At 38.8% G+C, this 21731-nt stretch overlaps 1 protein-coding gene across 5 annotated transcripts in view; it reads left to right on the forward strand.

Moving 5' to 3' along the window:
• The window catches only part of SATB1 (SATB homeobox 1), a 99484-nt gene that overhangs the window by 34088 nt on the left and 43665 nt on the right, over positions 1 to 21731 (forward strand). For all 5 annotated transcript variants that reach the window (XM_033855275.2, XM_033855277.2, XM_033855278.2 and 2 more), the window contains 2 exons: positions 14045 to 14156; positions 16736 to 17190. In XM_033855275.2, coding sequence (XP_033711166.1) covers positions 14045 to 14156; positions 16736 to 17190 — 567 coding nt within the window. The remainder of the gene's footprint in view (positions 1 to 14044; positions 14157 to 16735; positions 17191 to 21731) is intronic.

Here is a 21731-nt window from a genome sequence, read left to right on the forward strand (position 1 = left end):
TTCCATTTAGAAGTAACGTGGAGAAAAATGATATTTTGGTTTTCCTTTTTCTGACAGCATCTAGGGGTGTAGAATGTGTCAGACTTTTCATTAGGTACTGGCAAAACAGGCGAAAAAAGAAGCCACCTTGCCCTGCTGAAGCTTGGCGCTTAACCCTGCCCATTCTCTGAAACTTGACAGTCATTTCCATAGACATTAATAAACCCCTGTGTTCAGCTGGTTTTCAGTCTGTATTATACAAAGCACCAATTTAAAAAATCCCTATCTGTTAGGCTGTAGAGATATATATATTTTTTAACTGCACTTTATATTATTTTTTTCATAATTTTGGGGCCAAAATGACGTCTCTAAAAAAATTCCAGTAAACATTAATAATCACATTTTCTCCAGAGAATATCCAACATCAGTATTCAAATATTGTATTTCACATGAGAGTCTAACCTATGAAATTTATTCACATATTCATATATTTATTCATTCAGAAATAGGTATTGACAGTCTGCTGTGTGACAGGCATTCTATTTCCTATGGAGTAATAAGGGTGACACATCTTAGTAGTTGAAATAATAGTAACTTTCATTTAGTACTTTTACAGTATCAAGAGTGTATCTGTCACCCTAAGTGGTATATGGTTTTATATCCCCATTTTCAGTTAAGGAATCCGAGCCATGGAATGTTTAAGCAAGTCCCATGATTACGGAGCAGGTGAAGCAGAGGGGCGAGAATTCATACCCAGACCCTGTGAGCTTAATCAAGTATTCTCGGATGGATGGATGGATGGATGGATGGATGGATGGATGGAAGGAAAGATAGATAGATAGATAGATAGATAGATAGATAGATAGAGACAGAGGCCTTTTTAAAAAACCTTTCTCCAACTAATTTGATGTTTTATAAAATACATTTCTCTGTAGTACTGATAACTACTTACAGTTTTCCAACTGTATTTATTCTTACTGCTGAAATTTTTCTTTAACGTATGTTTTGTTTTTGTACCTTTGATTTTGTCATTCTTACATTGACTCACTTTAAAAATACCGTCATGCCCCTAATTTAGAGTATTCGAGGGTGATTTAGAGCACGGGGACTGATTCCTGGGATAGTCTGGTATTTGGGAGGTTCCAAAAAGTTTGACTGTAAGAACTCTGTTGGCAGTCACTTCTCCCCGTCCTTACATCCTGTCCGGATCAGTAGGTATAATTGCACTAATAGCCCAAGACAACGTTAGATATTTGCATGGGAAACAGTGGGCAATTTCTCGAGTCTATGTGAAAATATAGACCTTAGTCATTCACTGGCTCAATGTGATGACCAAGGGTATAACTGGCAGCTCTATTTAAAGTTTCCTGTTTGAGATCTGCTTGTAGGATTTTGTACCTGCCCCTTCCTAGCATAATATTGTAAATCTATTGTAAATCTTGTCATTAAATATCATATATTTTGAGGAAAAGCTCCACGTAGGAGCTTTTCTTTCCTCTTTTAAATGGCAAAACTTTTCCCAGTTTTTACCTTACTGCCCAAGGGAGTCCGAGGTTATGAATATCTGCTTTGCCAGGCATGGAAGTACTAGATACTAATTGGATTTTATTACTACTTTCAGCAATTAATGGCGAGATCCATAAAGGAAATGGCAAACCAGTCTTAAATGGGCAGTTGTGTGAATTGCTAAACTTACATCAGATTACTTTTTCTGTCTCCTTTTTTGAACCAGTTATTACTTCACTCTAGTACCTCTTTCAAATTAGTGAGATATCTGTTCTGTGTTAATAATGTAATACGTAGCATCTATAATAGACGTGTCCTCCAAATTGCAAATTTGCTTTTTTGTGTCTCATCTACCAGGCTCATTTTTAGCCGGTTTATATACATAAGGGTTTTACTGTAGCTTGATATTAGTTCCCTGTAACCTTTCAAAAAAGCCAAACTTAATAAAGCATCTGACTTCAAATGGATTGATCTCAGATATTTTATGGCCACTATCTTTTCACAAGAATAAAACATAAAAGAGTTTAAGCCATGCCAATTTAGAGGGTGCTTTGACAGAAGTAAGCACTTCATTTTCACTTAATAGATTTTTACCCACGCTTTGTTTTAGATCTGAACAGGTTTCCTCTGACCTCAAAATCACTAATGCAAGGAAAATTACCATATCATGAGTGCATTTCCCCTATTTTTTTCTGATTTACAGAATAATAAATACTGCCAAGGCTTAGGAGTAGACATGGCCTGAGAGAAAGCCTATTAAATGCTAGTTTCTAATTTTTTTAAAAAGTTAACCAAATCATGCTAATCAATCAGATTTTCTTGCTCAAACAGCTAGTTTTAAAGTGCTTTTGGAGTGTCTTTTGTCAGAATGACTACGTAAATTTCAAGTTGGGCTTTCTCTGGATTTGCTTTTTAAACCTGTTTTATTTCATGTCAGATTTTGGTCCCCAACAAACTCATAAACAAACAAACAGAAAACCCTAAATTCAGAATAATCAAAACAGATACTACACGCACCAGATTTTTTCCTCTTTCTTTGGAAACTGCTTGATTGTAAGGTGCTCTGAGTATTAAAAAACATAACAGAGCCTTTAACGTAACAGGAGAGAGCGTCAGCCAGGCTCCGCAGTTCATTGCCAATTGAAATAAGGAACGCTCTTGCTGTTGGGACTTTTAAATCTAGACTTAAAAGTTATTTGTTCTGCTTAGCATTTTTAAAATGGTTCTGTTAGGAATTGTATGTGCTTTAGTTTTAATTTTAACTCATAATGATTGTAAAGCACCCTGGGATCCTTGCATGAAGGGCGCTACAGAAATGTAAGATTGTAGTGGGTTCTAATATGCAGTATTATTATGGGGTGCTGGAGTTCCATTAGGGACAATTCAGGAGGCTGCAGAATTCCGCATTGTAGAGAAGGTGGCTGACTTAAGAAACTTTTTCTTTTCTCTCATCCTTACTCTAAAACTTCATCCTCTTTAGTCATCTTTTTCTTTCTCCTTTTCAAAAGACTATTCTCTTGTACGGCAATATTTCCCCACGAAAATGCTAATCTAATTTAGTTTACTCAAAGAGGTTAAAGAGGCAAATGATGTTGAAAGTTAAGAACGATTAAAGCTTTAATTGTTAGCACCGTTTGAAATCACATTCTTATCTAGATGACAAGACAGGGTATTTCCTCACTGGATACCACCCGACTGTCCTAGGCTTGTCCCGTTTTACTATCAATCCAGCGCTTATTCCTATGCAACTGAAAAACGTGGAGCAAACCAAAACGAGTATTATCTTTATGAAACGTCACAATAAATATTTCGCCAAATGTGTTGAATCTCCTCGATTATGTTAACGTAGGGCAGAGCTCGATCTCATTTTCTTTTTATTTCTTAATGGAACTATCTTTGGAAGTGATATATTTCATCAGCCACTGCTCCTTGCCATCACATAATTAGTAAGCTAATAGCATTCGTTCCATGGGAGTCAAGAATGTGAGCTCTGTCGTTACCCCTCTGTAAATTCAGGCAGGTGACTCTCCATGCCTCATTTTTTAAATCTGTAAAGTAGCAAGATAATAGTACCAATGTTTCAGGATTGTTAGGAGAATTACATGAGTTAATACTTGTAAAGCATTTGGAACAGCGCTCAGTTCTAAAGTACAGTATACTTGTTTTTCTACAGCCTGGGGATTGAGAGTTTGAAAGGGCACTTGTGGGTCTAAGAAACTTCGTTGCTAACATAGAAGATTTTGGTACAAGTGTCACTTTTTATGGAAACAACCAAGAACTTTTCGTTTGTGAAATAATTAAAGGGCCGTTTTATAACTAACTCATTCTCACCTTTAAGGAATGCTTTTAGCGCCCTCCTTAGAATCAGTATAAAGGTCTGATGCATCTTAAAATGCAAGTGGGGGGAAAACTCAAACATGATGCTTTAAATAAGCACATTTGAAAGTTAAGCAGATGTGGTATCTTAGACTGGACAGTGTCAAAGATGCCTGGTGTGGACTGTCCTCTGGATGTGAGTTTTCCCAGTGTTCCTTCCTTTAACTACCCTCCACCCCCCACTCCCTACATCCAAGTCTCTGTCCCTCCTTTATGCCCCCCCCAATAGCACTTTCCACTTTGTTTTGTAATTATCTGTGGACTAACTCCGTTCTCTGAGTACACTGTAATTGATGGTCACAAAGGGACTAAGTTTTATTCATCATCACATTCAGAGATCTGACACATAGTAGGATCTCAGGAATATTTGTCAAACCTAAACAGACTCATAGAATTTTCATCATGTTTATTTCATGAGCCTATAAACTATGTCAAGTAGTTTTATTACTAGTATTTTATATGTAGTCTTATCTATAATATCCTACTTTACAAAATATATTTCCTATTACACTTAATTCTGAATTTTTAATTTACCTTACCAAGAGCAAATTACTTCTACATTTTCCTCTAAGAAAACCTACTGATATTCCAAGCTGTCCCATATTTTTGCTTATATTGTCACTGTTCTTGAGTATATGTACAAAACCTCTATGTTTGTAAGCAGAACAATAGTCTTGGGAGGTACAAGGGACCCAGAGATCTAAAAACTGCTATAAAAGACCTAATTATACGTCACTGTTAAGCACACTCTTTAACAACATATTTCCGTGCACATTTAAAATTTTTCTTTTATAATCAACTGTGTATTTCAGCTTAGCTAGTAGGTTTCATTTTGTCTCAATTGCGTTATATTTGAGATCCATGCTTTTCTATTATTACTCTATTTATTTATGTTTGTCTATTTCTCATATTAAAAAAAAAAATAAAGCGGGGGGGAATACCAATAGCAGAATCAAATGATTTATAGACCAAGACGCTGACACTGCCAAGCTGCTGACACTGCCAAGCTGGAAATGCCAGCAGTTAAGTAGCACCCCGTGTTAGCTCACAATGTCTGTCCCTCAGCTGAGGTTCCAGAGGCCACATTTGGCATTGGAGACTCCGTTTGGGGCTATAAACATCTAGTGTGTAAAAGTCAGCGGTGTGAACGTCCAGAATCACCTGAATTTAGAGAGAGCTGCAAGTGGAGATAAGTGTTGAGCCATTGCAGAACAGGCCTCAGGGGCTTGGTCTGTCCACCCTTCTGCAGGAGGCACCAGCTCAGCCTGGCTCTTCACGCACCTGGTGATGGACTGAGCTCCTTACTTCATGACGGACAGCCCGTCCAGCACATTTTTTTTTTACCATTTCACCATAACTCCCAAAGAGGTGATTACCAGTATATGGCATTTTCCTAAACTGTAAAGCATTTTCATAATACTGATAGAGGTGAGCTAGGTTAATTTGATTTTTCTCTGTGACCTCATCCAGAGGTGACATTGGTTTCTATTTATTTAGTAGACGTGGGAAGTCTTGGCTAACAACTAACAACTAATAAAACACAGAAATCAAGGACATGACCTAGCCCTCAGTCTCCTGTGAAATCTTGGATCAGATCTGGGTGTGATCCACTGCCCACGCAGTGGGCTCCCAAGGGTTTGTGCAGACCCAGAAGTTCCAAGCCTCTTTTGGGGAGTATATATGTGGGGAGAGCTTCCGTTGGATTCATGAGACTCCCAAAGAAAGTCTTTGGCCCCATAAAAAGCTAAAAAGCAGTCTTACTTTTCTCCCCAGTTTTTAGGCAGTGTGGCTTAAAAATCTAATAGCGTTCATACAAGGAAGGAAGGGATATAAAATCTGTGAAGAGTTACAGAGTCTGATTCTAGTATTTACTTTTGGAAAAATGGATTGTTCAGACTAGTTTTTTTTTTCACTCTGTGGCTTGAAGTTTCTCAAAATGCTTTATTTAGGACCTCTGGAATTTAATACAAATTTGGTATCTTTTTCTGCTATTTCTAAGTACAGATATGAGAAATTTTAATCTCCATAGAGAATGGGAGATTTAACCACACAAGGGCCATCAGAGAAAGAAGGAGCAAGCATTCCCAGTGCTCAGGATTTAGAATTTTAGGAAATGATTTTTGCTATAAAATCAAATAAAACTCACTAGATTTATCTAATGAAAAACTTATGAAAATTCTATTTGGAGTAGCGTAATGTTTAATGATAGTATGTTTTTAATAATCATATTATAAGCAAGATACCGAGGGACTCCAACCTTCCTAAAAAATAAAACTGTAGTTGGTAATGTCTGCACAGTGAACGGTTGATGGGTATAACAATCGCATCTTCTTTAGTCATTAAAGAAGACCCTGTAGGACCTGTGTCTGGGAATGCCTATAGATCTCATAGAATCTTCAAGTTGTTAGAAGGGACCTTGCAGATTATCTAGTTCATTTCCCTTCATATTGCAGATGAGCAAACCTAAGCCTGCAGTTAGTTTGAAATATTACATGCCCTTAGTAACAGTACGCTTTTTAGCAAATATTTTCTAATTTAAGCTCTTTACCAATGTATTCAATTCGTTTGAATAAGAAGGTTTCAGTAGCATTAAGAACGATCTAGATGATACTTATACAAAAAGATAGAATAGAGAATCTGGTCAGAAGATATTATCTGGGCCTTATGTAAAATTACTTTAATTATGCGGAAAAGCCGTACGAACTGTGAGCCAGCATTTCCTTTAAACATGATGAATTGGCTATTTAAACCATTACATAAAATTCCTGTGCTTCGAAACGGTCACATTTTCATCTTTAGGAAATGTAGTAAGAGAATTAAAACAGAATCGCCCAGGTTCTCTTTGTGCTTCCCTTTGTACTCCTTTGGAGCTTTGTACCGAGTTTCTATTTTTAGCACGATACAAGGGTGACTCTGTGTGACGATGCCATTTTCAAGGCACCGGGATTGATCAAGATGGCAAGAGCCTTAACGATGGCAACTGGAGTTTAAGTAAAATTTAGAAGTGATTAGTCTCTTCTCAACAAATTGAGATGCCAAGTATGCCCCAGTTGTATCTCCCAAGAGAATAGCTTAGAAAGCAATAAAGGATCCAGAGGGAAAGATTTGGGGAACATAAGCTAACATCACAAAGAGAGTATGACACTTAGAAATCCTGCCATTTGCTTCCCATAAATCGAAACCCGATTCCCTTCCTCCCCTCCCTCAATACCAGATGGGGACTACCTGTGAATTTTCAACAAATTCGTTCCATGTCACCATCTCCTATGATGCCTTGTTTGTAGTATTTGATATCCTTTGGGATGAAAAGAAAACCCCATTTACTGAGAATCCCTATTAAAACAGTGTTTGAATGTGGAGTTGATTCCATTTGATCTGAAGTTAAAATTTGACCTTTAAGTTTCCCACGCGCATCTAAAAACCTGCTGTGAAAATTCAGGCCATAGGCAGGCCGGACCTAGAGAGAGGGGAGGGCCAGCCGAGTGTGTGAAGTTACACTTGTCAAAAAATAAAAATGTAAAATAATAGAGAGCCAGCAGTTTGACAGATTGTTCAGTAAATGCTCATTTTATTGAAAATTATAAAAAGGTGCTTAATGTCTCTGTGCCATTAATACAATACATAAAAAGGTTACTGTCAAGATTAGTGCTCCAGCCCTGAAAATTAACTGCGGGGCTTTACAAAGCATCACTGTGTGTCGCCTGAGAAGTTAAAGGTTTCTGTATATACGTTCTGCACGCACGGACATTTATTTCAGAAAACAATTATTTTAGACTTTATGCCAAAGACATGAGCAGTTATGTGCTTTCATTTTAAGACATGGATGTACCAGATATATATTACAGACAAGGTAGAACCATGAAAAATCGCCTTACAGAATTAAACCTGTGCAAGATGATTTCCCCTTGTGTCTCTGGAGTATTCCAATTCAAAACATACATTCCTTCCTACAGAACAAGATATTCAGATTCCTTAGTTGAAATTAATTAGCATTCAGAAACCAGATAGCATGTTTTTGGGTATTCATGAGATCTCTGTTTGAAAAAAAAAATGTTTTTAACTTGTAGAAATGTGTTGCAACACACAGATGGGAAGAAAAAGGAAAAAAAAAATCTCTTTAGCAAGCACTGTGTGTAAAAGGAATATTACATTTTGCACGTTCCTGATTGCTCTGTGTAAACAGTTTTTGACATCTGTCTTTATAGTTTTCGAGGAGAGGAAGACTTTGTTAAAAGAATCATTTTTATACAGCAGTCCCCATTTCAGTCTTGCTTTACCTGTATTATGAAAGCAGATGGTCTGCATGTCTTTTGAATATTTATAACTATCAAAAACAATCTCTTGCTATTCACCCTTAGGCTTATGAGATGTCAGGACTGTTCTGGTTGAAAAAAAATCATCTTGGGTGTTTACAGAAAGAGGATTACATTAAGCTGAAATGACTATACATTTTCCAGTTTAATATTTGTCCATCAGCTGTTTAATCGTATTTAGATAATTGTGTAAATAAGATGTGGTAGCTTTTGCCCTCTCTGCTGATGGAGCCTGAAAGCTTTAAACTTGGGTGAACCACCATTTTGTAGAGGCTCTGGCACCTCTTCCCACCTCAGTCAGACCATCCACAAGTCTTTAGTAAGTTTTGATCATGATATCACAGTCCTGTTAAAAAAAAAAAAAAAATTGTGCACGGAAAGCCTGTATGGAGATCCCATGAATGCTAGGGACCTGCTGGCTTCCGGTACAGGCTGTGTAGTTTATTAGAGTGAACTGTAATATGCAAATAGGGTCCAGCGCTCCAATTACCCTTTAAAGATGGCATGGCTTTCTCTTTCTCCTCCATGAGCACGCAGCGCTTTGAGGGTATTTTGGAAAACTTTTGGTATAGTCGGGGTTAACTGGTTTTTTGACTGGAAGCTGAGCAATCAGAGATAACAGATTTTGCTGTGGTTGGTTGATTTGGCAGAAAAGCATGAACAGTTTTGGTTTAAATGATTGAATAACCTGATTAGCATTGTTTGGGGGTGGGTTTTTTTGTTGATGTTAAAGGCACAGCAAAGCAATTTTAAGGGTAATCAGATCACTGCCTTTCCCCAGTTGATGAACCGTTTTTTCAGAAGGCCTCACCTCTCCCCGCAACCTCTTCCTTGGCTCCTAAGATGACCAAGGAGAAAAATAAAAAACTCTCTTCCTTCGGTTTTCTAAATGTGTTATAAATACACACTTAACAGTGTACGTCCTATTCTAGCAGGGGGTTGACAGGATAGAATATTTTGAAAAAATTATGTAACTTCCACCAATTCCTTATGGGTTTGGGGGTTGTTTTTTGTTTTTCAAATGCAGAGACCTGCAGTATTTGAGAGCAAAGGTTCAGAATGTTCTAACCATATCGAAGTCAGGCTGTAGAAAAATTCCACCCTTACCTTTTCACAATTAGAAAGGTTATAAATAATGTATTTGGCTGAAAAGGAAGCTCAGCCTGTGGCAGATGGTATCATTCTAGAGAACCAGGGTTTCTGTGAAGATGGCATTCTTTCAGATCGGAACTCGAGCAGACTCTCAGAAAGAGCCGGAGCTCCTCATAGGGCGCAGACATGTGCTTTATGGATCTGAGAAAAGCTTACAACTTGGCTCCTAGGATGAGAATATTGTGTCACACTGGGGTTAGGAGACCCACAGCCAATTTCTGCCGACTTCCAAACTGTATTTCCTGACGCTGGAAGCTGGGGCCTCTTCCTTGGTTTGTGTTCCTGGGTAGTGTTTGAACTTGGGATTTAAACTGAAGGAGTTTTATCAGCCTGGTTATTTTAGTCCCTGAACGTGGATGCTTTCCACAGACTGGCCACCAAATAAGAAGACTTGTCAGGCAAGCCGTGCCCTTTTCCCAGTGCTTTGGAGAAGCTCGTATAAATAGACACCCAGAGATCTGGGAGAACACGAGCACCGAGCTCAGTGACTTCCAAGACATCTGTGAGGAAGTAGCTTCAAAAACCTGGAAGGGAGCTCTTGCAAATTCAAGAACAAAGGTTCTTCAAACTCTTTGAGCTCGAGCTTGACAGCTAAAACTGATGGATGGAAAAGATTCCCTGTGACAATTAATCTAACATTACCTTTGACCTTTAAGAAAACAAAGAGAGAAGAGGACTTTCTGGTAGCCTGCAGTAATGACTTATTTCAGTGACCTTTTATCGATCACCAAATAGGTTGCCCAGCCCTGTGATAGGTCCAGGCTATATGGAGATAAGCCCCAAGGCTCACCCTCCTAGTGGGAAATAAACAGCGTGATGGGTGCCATGGTGGAGGTTCTATGTACGGGATGTTTGGGCCATCAGGAAGAGCCCTGCAGGAGTACGCGCTGAAATTGTATCCTAGGTGAGCAGCTGTTAGCTAGAGATGGAAGAGGGCATGGATCAAATAAGTCAGAGGAGTGGTGTGTATCTTCCTGATGTCAGCTACCACCTGGTACCTACTGGCCAGCTTTGGAAGATACCACCAAATTGGAATATTGAAACAAATGGAAATGCTCTTTTTCATTGATGTTTTCCCTTGTTATCCCTTGACCCGACTTGTCATTGAATCATTTAATTTGTATCCTCTTTGTTCTTTCATAAGAAAATTTCTTTGACTTAAAATACATCATTTGAAAATTGTATCTAAGACTCATATGTTATTTAAAGCATAGTCTTTCGACTGATCTGAAATGTGATCACATAATAAAAGCCAATGAAGAGGGAGGCAGAGGGTTGTCATAGTAATTAACTTCTCTTAAGTCCATACTCCGTATGTTCCAGGCTCTGTGCTAATTGTATCACATTCATTGTTTTATTTATTGTCAGTCCAAGTGGAGATAGTATGTCTCTTCGAGTCATTATTTTTCTAGTGACTTGTTCAGTTCTAGGCACATAGCAGGAGTTCCATAGATAGTTGCTGGATGAATGAAAAAAAAAATGTCCATATGAATAGGTTCTCAGAACAGCCCCAAGAGGTGACTGCTGCTGACATTCCCGTTTAGTACTGGGAATTGTCGTAGTGGTCAGTTAATCTGACCCAGGTCACACTACCAGTGTGTGATACATGTTGGACTTGAATGCAGGTTTAGCTCATTCTGCTTCATCAAATGAACATTTAGAGTGTATTTAATACGTGCCAGGCATTTGGGCTGGAAAGGAATACAGAGCCCCAGACCTGCATGGACTCATAGCTTAGTGAGTAATCTTTTTAGTTAGTGATCTTTTTAAACTACGTTCTTTTGATTGACAGAAGAATCCCAAGCCTCCTTCTCAGAAACATGGATCTTCGTTTACCTACCCCCATCCATCCTCAGCCCATAGGGAAGTATTATCAATCTTGACTTTCTCTTCTTTGTATTATCAAAACAAGAGGTGTTTCTTTATGATTTTCCAAATTTACGACACAGGACTGAATGTGATCTTTCAAATACCATGTGCCCCCCCCGCAAGATTCTGAAATCTCTCTTCCCTGCCTTTAAAACTCATAGACCTAGTTAGATGCCATGCCTAAGCCTTCAGTGGGGATTGTACCACAGGGAAAACAAAATGTCTCATGCAGTGGCTGTCTGAGCAGTTTAGTTGGACATATCACTGCATATTGTTCCAGTAAAAATAGAGGTGACCCCAAGTTACCTGAATTATGGACTATTTCCCGGCCCCCTAAAAGCACAGAAAGATAGAGAATCTAGAAAGTTGCTTTGGCATGCGTCATAACCTGTGGATTAGCCTTTTGACTTATGTCTCACTTAGGCTAATATTTATGTTATTCAGAGTTTCCCTAAGCCCGCACCACTTGACAGAGTAGAAAGCATCCAGAAAGTCACTTAAGGACAGAGCCTACCAATTTAGGGTTAAACGAGGGCAGGGGGAAGCTTTGATGAACACGCACATATGGATATTATTTTCCACATATGGGTAATAATGAACTACATAGCACTGTTACATATGGGCTCTAGTTTTATAAAAATATTTCAGATGTTTTTTTTTCTTTTTCCCACACATTGTATATTTTTCTTCCTCCCCTACCCCCATATATTTTCCACTCTTGCGCTACTGAATCACATTAAATTGAAATGATCTGTTTACATGTCTCTTCCTGATAGACGGTAAACTTCTTGTAGGCTGAGGCTGTATCTTATCTGCCCTTGTATCCCTAGTACCAGCCAGGGACGTAGTAGGTGCACAGCAAAGAGCGAATCTCATAGATGGAACCATTGGCAAAGTCAGGTAGCCTGGACATTTGTCAGAAACCTCAGCAAAATTTTGATATTTCAGACTTTTCTGAAAACTAAGACATAAGCTACATCTAAAATTTACATGTACTATTATGTTAACATTTAAGAATCTGCCAGCATGTCTAAGTTGAAGAGTAATAATTTTTTAAAAATTGGACCAAAGTAGAAGAACATGGGCTCTCACCCATTTGCAGAATCACAGTGATCCATCAGCCATCTCAGTAGTTTTGTTAGTGTCTGACTTTATTGATCCATCGTTAATAGAGTAAATGTGATTGAAGCTGACGGATTGTTAACTGGATCAGGTAATCTTCTGGGTCCGGTTTTGGCAACCTTGCTAAGTATCTTTTTGTACCTTGGACTGAGGGACTCTCAGTCTGGATTAATGGCAGAGTATCATGAGCACATTAAGAATGTCTTTTTAGAGAAATGTAAAAATGACTATCCAGTAGAAAGTGTCAAAAAAAAAAAAAGATATCATAGTGCCTCTTAGGAAGGATAGCCATGTTTTACATCAATAATGTAACCCCAGCTTATCCTTCACTGGAAGTTCTTCAAAGATCCCCAAGGTTTACATATTACAGGAATGTGTGCATGCTACAGAATTAACACTGATGACGGATGTCAGGAGAATCAATGATAATCAGAAGAGCTCTACGTTAGAAGTAGCTTAAAGAAGGTAACGATGTAAAAATACTTTTGTCCCCAAACTGGCTTTTCTGCTTGTTCCCCGCCTTCTGTAAACCGTTTTCACCACAGACCACCTGAAGTCTGAAATGTAAGTTCTCATGTTTCTACACATAGGAGTGGAGGACAGATTGGCTCTGCAAAGTCTAATTATTCCTACGACTCAATGGGAAATTAATTTAGCCACTACTAGAGAATATGAGTGTTGTGGCTGGAAATAACCATGACCAAGCCACTGAAATGACCAGAACCAAAATTTCCTGGGAAGAAAATACTTTTCTTTGTTGAAAATGAGTTTAAAAAAATAAAGACAAAACTAGTAATACATCAAAATCATTGTCTTTCTTCATTTTTCTATGTTAAACTGTTGACTCCATTTTCCAAGCTTTTGTTATTAGAAGCAGGATGAAGACAAGTGACAAAATAGGGCGTTTTCTTTTTTGTGGTATCCTTGAGAGATGAGTCACCATGAAATGCATATTTTTAAAAATGATATGGTTAGTTTGAAATTCAAAACCCAAGCTTTACTATATATGAAGCTAGCAATAAGATTGCAGCATATGTTTTTCTTCTGTTAGAGGATCTTTGTGAATAGTTTTTCTCTTCTTAAATGTGGTCAGTCAGCCTTGCAACAGTGTTAATTTACCTCCAGGTGAAACCCAAATACTATGAGTGGAAAGTGCAAGGGGTGTTTCCCAAACTTCAGTGGGCACGCAAATCCCCGGGGATCTGATGAAAATGCAGGTGCTGCCTGACCAGGTCTGGAGTAGGGCCCAATATTCTGCATTTCTAATAAGCTTCCAGATGATGCTGATATTATGGTCCCTGGGCCATCCTGGGAGTTGCAAGGATGGAGAATTTAGTCACCAAACCACAAAGTGGCATTTATTTATGAATTACAATCAGAAAGCCATCTCCAAGTATTTGGATTTATTGGAATCGGTGGAAGTTTGAAGTTTGTCCGCCCAGGAACAGATGACATTGGTGGAGGTCCCATACATACTAGAGCAAAGTCTGTGGGTGTGATCATTTTATACCAGTCTCAGCGGACTGTTGCTTTCTACTTAAATAAAGCATTTGATGCTCTACTTACTGACTTTGAAGAAGTCATGGCTTTAGGCTACAGTGTGAAACAAAAATGTATTGGTACTCAGTTGATGAAAAAAAGTTACAGTTTCCACAATTGAAATCATGTCCGTGTTCTGTCTTGTGCCGCTGTGTATTACAACTGTTTCCATCCCCCTCTTCACGCAGAGTATGATTTCTTCCATTGTGAACAGCACTTACTATGCAAATGTCTCAGCAGCAAAATGTCAAGAATTTGGAAGGTGGTACAAACATTTCAAGAAGACAAAAGATATGATGGGTAAGCAGAAAACCGTTGCAGCGGTGGCTACATACCATTACGTGTCATTTGGGGGTTTATCCAAGTTGCATGTAAAGCCAGGTCTTGTGATTGCCCAATTAGAGATCAATTTAGAATGTTTCTTGGAGGGTGGGGAGTGGGTCTGAGTATAATGAGATAATTAAATTCAATAAATGTTTGTGTTTAAATCAGCCCAACTGACTTGGTTGTCAGACATGCAGGAGATGGAGGCGAGGCGGGGTGGGGGGGGGACCTGTCATTTTTTAACATCTCAGTGAAGACCTAACCAGGCCTTGAATAACTAATATTGGCTGTGGGTTCTCCCAGAGATAAATCATGCTTTTATGTTTTTTTGAGTTTTCTTTGAGAGAAAGGGAAAGTGCCAATTTTTACACCCAATTTTTGAGGATATTCAATTGTATTTATAGTCTCCACAGTTGAGATCAAGTGATATTTACAGCTATAGTCTCCAGCCCCCCCAGATAGGCACTTTGGTGAGCATAGTGCTTTACCATCCGTAACCAAAGAACCATTGCATCATTTCTAGACTCTCACTGCCATGGCATCCTATCTTAACATGTAACTTTAGGTCAATATTTGTTACGCAGGAAATACATTAAAATTATCTGCAGTGTGAAGTGACAGATAAAAGTTGTGTGTTGTACCCTACCTAGCATTTAGATGATGTCATTTCTCCCTGTTGAGTTTGCTAGTGTTCGTTAAAGCAAACACTGTGATTAAGGTTAATGTTTTAATTTCTATTAAGGTTTTCTTTCTTGTACCTACCAAATAAAATGTTTTAAAATAATATAGGAATGGGATGTTTGATATGCATAACATTACGTTGTGTTTTAAGTCTATTTCTGTTTACTTCCGTTACATTCATTCAATAACACAATAATAACTTCTCCTGAAGATTTTAAGAGGCAAGAGAACCTGAATTTTGAGCCTGTTTTAGCGTTTAATATTTGAAGCAAAACCATCCATCTACCAAAACAGATTCTTTGCCGTTTATAGCTTAGAGCTGTAATGAAGACAATGCATCATTTTTTGGAATAATTGCTTGAATTACTATTCCCTATGAATGGCCCACTTGGGCTGATATCACTGGTAGAAATGGAAGGTTTCTTCCCCAATGCTTAGTTATATTTTGCATATATCAGTGACTATAGCAGTATGATAAGTTCCTCTAAATATAAAGCCTGAATATTTAATAAAAAGAGAAATGATGATTAAAATCAACCCAGAGTCCACACATGGGAAGCACGGTGTATTATTTATTTATTTATTGGCCGCACTGCACAGCTTGTGGGATCTTAGTTCCCCAACCAGGGATCAAACCCGGACCCCACAGCAGTGAAAGTGCGGAGTCTTAACCACTGGACCGCCAGGGAATTCCCATGGTGTACTATTTAGAAAGACTCACCTACTGACCGTCCTCAGCCTTTCAGGTCAAGAGCATCCAAGCAGTCTCTTCCCTGTAGCAGGAAAGCAGTTGACACACTATTCACTCTCAGCCAGTCCATGTGAGGGATGTAGCCAAGGGAGAAACATTCGTCCTGTGTGGGTGGTAATAAATTGCAAGATGGTGACGGTATCACCATTGCATCAGAGTGACTCCCTACCCCTTCCTTGAAAGATTGTCATAGCATCTGGTGATGGTCACAGCTTCTTCAAGAAGCATTTGGGTCTTAGCAACACTGGGTATGCTGGCTTGCAATACATTAAGTCCTTTGCTTCATTCTAAGAAATATTTGCAGCTATACCCATCATCTAACATGATAGTTAGAATTCAGCAAAACAGGACGTGTAAGATACCCAGCCCAGTGTCCAGCATGCACTCAGTTATCATTACTGATCATTATGACCACTTTTATTATTTATTATATTGATTAGTTTTCTATATTAACAGCTAGGTTAAAATTGAACATAAGTAACATTTGTGTACTTTTTTTCATGCAAACTTTTTGCCTGGAGTAGTAACAGTTAATGTATATATTATGAGAAAATACTTGCATATTTCTTTTTTCTACAGTTGCATATGATCTTTTCCTAGCTCCACTCACTCTTTCTAGTTGCCGTTAAGGAAAGAGTGTTCTTCTAGAAGCTATTTGGTTTTTTTGGGGCCGCATGCAGCATGTGGCTTGCAGGATCTTAGGTCCCCAACCAGGGATCAAACCCAGATCCTCAGCAGTGAAAGCGCCAAGTCCTAACCACTGGACTGCTGGGGAATTCCCTAGAAGCTATTTTAAAATAAATGTTGCCTTATAAGAAGTAAGAGTGAATAATCGTTTGACCCCCAGACTAGTCACATAGACTTTGAAAATAATTGATTTCTGGCCTTAAATCTAAACCACATTATAAAACTAGAAAGCATTATCCCCCTTTCAGAGTTTGTGCCATGGTGCAGAGGACAAAAGTAAAAGCATGGCCAGTTGCATTCCATCTTGAGATGTTCCTAGTTTCCTTGGACCTTGGGTGTGCCCTGTGCCTTCTGTCTGTATTAGGGAATGACCAGAGATCCTTATCAATGCAGATCATTGTTGGCTCAACGTGATTTTCCTTCTTGTCCACTTCAGTTGAAATGGATAGTCTCTCTGAACTATCCCAGCAAGGTGCCAACCACGTCAACTTTGGCCAGCAGCCGGTCCCAGGGAACACCGCGGAGCAACCCCCGTCCCCCGCGCAGCTCTCGCACGGCAGCCAGCCCTCTGTCCGGACCCCTCTTCCCAACCTGCACCCTGGGCTCGTGTCAACGCCCATCAGTCCTCAGTTGGTCAACCAGCAGCTGGTGATGGCTCAGCTGCTGAACCAGCAGTATGCAGTGAACAGACTTCTAGCCCAGCAGTCCTTAAACCAACAGTACTTGAACCACCCTCCCCCTGTTAGTAGATCTATGAATAAGCCTTTGGAGCAACAGGTTTCCACCAACACAGAGGTGTCTTCCGAAATCTACCAGTGGGTACGTGATGAACTGAAACGGGCAGGAATCTCCCAAGCAGTATTTGCACGTGTGGCTTTTAACAGAACTCAGGTCAGTTTTGTTTTATGTGTAAATGGTTCCTCTCTCTCTTTTTCTCTTCCTTCTTTAATCCCATCTACACTGATGTTTATGCTTTTACTTTGTACTAACATTTTTTTCCTTCTCTCCCTGTGGTCATATTGTCTGTACCTGGGGGTGCCTACATTTTATCATTTCTCTGCTTATCGTAAACCTCTTCTACCAAGAGAAAGCTGTGTACAAATCGATCCTGATTCAGGGGCCTTGAAAGAATAAATATCGAAAATATTTCAAACTGACATTACCTATGCTTTTATGTAATGGAATTATAGACTGTTGGTAGCAGATTGAGAAAGGTTTGAGGACTTGGTCAAGGCCATTTCATTGGTAGGGCTCCAGGCTTCTAGCCCACTATCCACCTTTCCTAGACCAGGGATCAGCAAACCTTTTCGGTAATAGGCCAGATAGTAAGTATTTTAGTCTTTGAGGGCCACAGCAGCCATAGACAGAAATGCATAAAACTATTTACAAAACAGGCCCTGGGGGTAAGCTTGGCCTTGGAGGCCTTAGCTTGAGACTTCTCATTGAGATTTGCATATACCCCTTGTGTTCTCACCTTTGTCCTCCTGGGCAAATTCCTGTGAAGATATTATCAGGAAGGAAGATGTTTAGCAGGATGTGGAGAAAGGGTGATATACAGGAGAAGACCTAAGATAAAGACATCTGAAAAGCCCTAAAAAAAATTGATTCCATTGGGCTTCCCTGGTGGTGCAGTGGTTGAGGGTCCGCCTGCCGATGCAGGGGACATGGGTTTGTTCCCCGGTGCGCGTCCAGAGCCTGTGCTCCGCAACGGGAGAGGCCACAACAGTGAGAGGCCCACGTACCACAAAAAAAAAAAAAAAAAAAAAAAAAATTGATTCCATTAAACACTGAATGAGAGGATTTTTTTAAAATGTCTTCTTTTTTGAAACTAGTATGATATATACATGGTGTTTATTACACACACACACACCCTCCCCAGAAAAACCCCAGAAGAACATGTAACTTTGATTAGAATGAGGACATTATGTCCTTTTAACTTTTCTTGTTTTGCCACTGTTCTTTCGTCAATTTTTTTTTTTTTGGCCTGACTCATACTTTCCTTTCGTATTTATTTTGTTTATTACATGATTATAAGAATAAAATCCGGGGGCTTCCCTGGTGGCGCAGTGGTTGAGAGTACGCCTGCCAATGCAGAGGACACGGGTTCATGTCCTGGTCCGGGAGGATCCCACATGCCGCGGAGCCATGGCCACTGGGCCTGCGCGTCCGGAGCCTGTGCTCCGCAACGGGAGAGGCCACAACAGTGAGAGGCCCGCGTACCGCAAAAAAAATTAAAATAAAAAATAAAATCCGGGTACAAAAATATCTAGTATTAATTCCTTGCTGGCAGTTTCCATACCTAGGAGAATCCCAGCTGTGATTTATGTTTGGCTTGCCTTCACTGGATTGAAACTTAGGAGGCCTTACAAAGCCTTTAACTCAGTGTTTGTTTTCAGTTTCTTTAACTGTTTTTTGTACATCATCTGTCTGTGTTTAAAAGGGTGGTTGCAAAGTTATTTCTCAGGTTAAAATTGTATGGTTTTACCTAGTTTTATTAATATATCTTTACAACTTAAAAATGTGTTCATTATTAGGTGGTAAATTTAATATGACACCTCTATTCAGTTGGAGGGTCATTATTTTAAAAAAAATTTTAAAAATGAATAGATGAAAGGATCAAGTCAGCCTTCTAGCTACTCCTGTTTCTGGCAGCATCCTTTATTTTTGTAAATAGCAGTAACTACCAGTAGTTCTTAGTACTGGGCAAAAACCAGGCAGGTCTCTGCCTAAAAGTTGCTTGTTGAACTGAATTGAAAGCCCACAGAGACAGCACTGACATGGACACAGATGACTCACAGATTCAGTGGAAAGCATTTTGGAAATTGAGCAAATTGTTATTTCTTAAAGGACCAAGGAAAGTGTGTTTTATGTAGTAAAGAGAGTCTAGCTGAAGGTGAAAAGGGTAAGGTCACCACCCATCAGTGTATTTTTTCTTCTGTGGGGCTGTAATGTCCCAGGCATCATCACCCTGGAGAGTGACCATTTGTTCTCCTTGGGTTTTCATGTGGACGGATTCCACAGATATCAATAGGATTTGTTACTGGAAAAGAGACAGAGTTCTCTATTTTATACCCTATCAATCTCTTCGAAAAGATGGTTATCTCTGTGGTTAACATTGAAAACAGTGACTTAATGTTTTCAAGGGAGAGAGGAGAATGAAACCCGGGTGCAGCTTGATATCCATCTCTTTATTAATAATAGCCAGTTGAGAAAGAGTCATTACCGAAAAATTGTCTGGAGCCCCGGATGACAGAGGGGTTTGGTTTTAAACCTGTATAGAGGTAATTGGGACTCCTCCGTCGAAGTGGATGATGGGCCATGTTTGAAGCTGTTAGATTTCAATGAGAGTCATTGTCTATGTATATTTAAGAGTTCACTTTTGGGGAATTCGCTTTGGAACACGCAAGCATGCATGTCTTTTCGGTGGTCATACCAAAACACCACGCACACTCACGCGTACACACACAGCTGCATTTATTTTAATGATTATATATTCATATGAGTGTATGTAGTATGTTTATTTCAAACTGTATGCATTTCAATAAAAGCAGGTGCATCGTGAGAGTGTATGGTGTGAGTGTGGAGGATGAAAATACACATGCTAATGCATATGTATAGAGCAGGAGCTCTGCAGAGTTAAACCGCACAGACACGTTTGTGTGTACTTATTACAGTGTGCAATTCCGGCTCCAGGTTTTAAAAAAATTAATGAAAAATATGTACATACAAATGCAAAGTCCTCTGATGTGATCGGATAAAGACACTGGCATCCTATAAACAGTATGTTAAAACATTCATGTAATAGATGATGCTGTTGTGAGTTGAGAATATCGACAGCTCTGTATAACTTTAAAATCCTGGGTCTCATCTTTCAACTCTTCATTGGAGAATTTTCTCATCAGCTTAATTGGGTCTCCTGAATTAAAACATACCCCTCTCTTTTAAGACATTCCTGTATCGCTATTTTTTAAAGTCGAAAACAAAAGAAAACAAAAAGATGAAAAAAAGTCTACCTTTTCTGAAAGCTTGTGATGAAATTTATATAATTCCTTGTTTTAAGGATGTTTCCCCCTTCTGAATTGATGGGCATATGTTCTTTAATTGCTACGGAAGGTACCAGCTTTTAGCATCTGTCATTCATTCAGTTATGCCTACTTGATGTCTTTTTAATGGAAACCCATGGCTAAAATTAATTGCTGAAGCTTCTAGATTTATACTTTTCCATTCACTTCTCTGTATTACTGCTACTTAAAGGTCGTGATAGAAGAAAATATATTCTTTAGTGCTCCCCCCGCTTTTTAAAATAAATCCCATAGTTTAACTCTGATCCCATTCTGTGGCTTTTCCCCTTTTTTCTCCCCCCTCCTCTTGTCTTTGGCACACTTTATTTTCCAGTAAAATAAAGAATGAAGATGGATTATTCAAAACTGATAACAGTAATGGACCATCATGTAATGTTTTATTGAATTTGAGTTCTGTAAATTATGTGGTGGAGAGAAATTTGCCTGCTTAAGTATAACAGAAATTGCTACTGTGTTCCTATAATTCTTCACAGTGTAATTTAAGAAAAGTCCACTCTCCATATCACTATTGAATAAAAGGTAAAAAGGTGCTATTACCCCGACGTGACAGCTCTTGTTTGGCCTCCCAACCGACAGAGATAAATGTGTCTGCTTATAACTTGCTTGGCCTGAGTCCAAGGTAGGAGGTGGAGTTCGAAAGTAGTCTTTCACCTGGACATGTGATTAAAAATTCACCAAACAAGAGGCAGGTAGCCTTGAAGAATCTTCTACATGTTTTATTTTTAGAGGGAGGTTTCATCAAATCATATTTTCCTTCTGAGGGCTTTGAAGTTCCACGAAGCTGATAAAAATCTATTTGAATCAGTGATTATGTTCAAAGAGGAGACAAACGGGAGGCCAGACAGGCTTTTTGTTCATACTGGCAGTCTCTTTCGCTTATCTGCTGTTTTAAAGAATTCATAATTAGCTTTTGGAAGTACTGATAATATTTATTGAAGGTTTTTCTTTCTTTTCCAATACTAATGAATTTTACTTGTAAACTCTTTCTGGAATGTAAAAAAGGTTTAGGTATTCATCAGCAAGTTCACTCTTTAATTGAAAACATTAGAAATCTCACCACCACTATGGAATGGCGATGCAGAATAATCTTACGTTTTCATGTATAGAGCCCATATTGAACACTCTGAAGATGTGAAGTGCATGAAAAGCAGCTTCTCGTTTCCCATAAAATTGATATCCATGAGGTGCTGGTAACATACTACATAATATACAAAATCGCAAGTTCTTTTTGGAAACAAAAATGACTAATGATTTTGTTTAATTTCATTCAGCAAATTTATTGAGCACCTATGGGGCATAATATTGGTAAATATTTTAGTCCTGGTATTTCAGCGATAGCAAGTATGGTAC

This window comes from Tursiops truncatus, chromosome 4 (genome assembly GCF_011762595.2).
Source record: "Tursiops truncatus isolate mTurTru1 chromosome 4, mTurTru1.mat.Y, whole genome shotgun sequence".
In the NCBI taxonomy this organism is placed as follows: Eukaryota; Metazoa; Chordata; class Mammalia; order Artiodactyla; family Delphinidae; genus Tursiops; species Tursiops truncatus.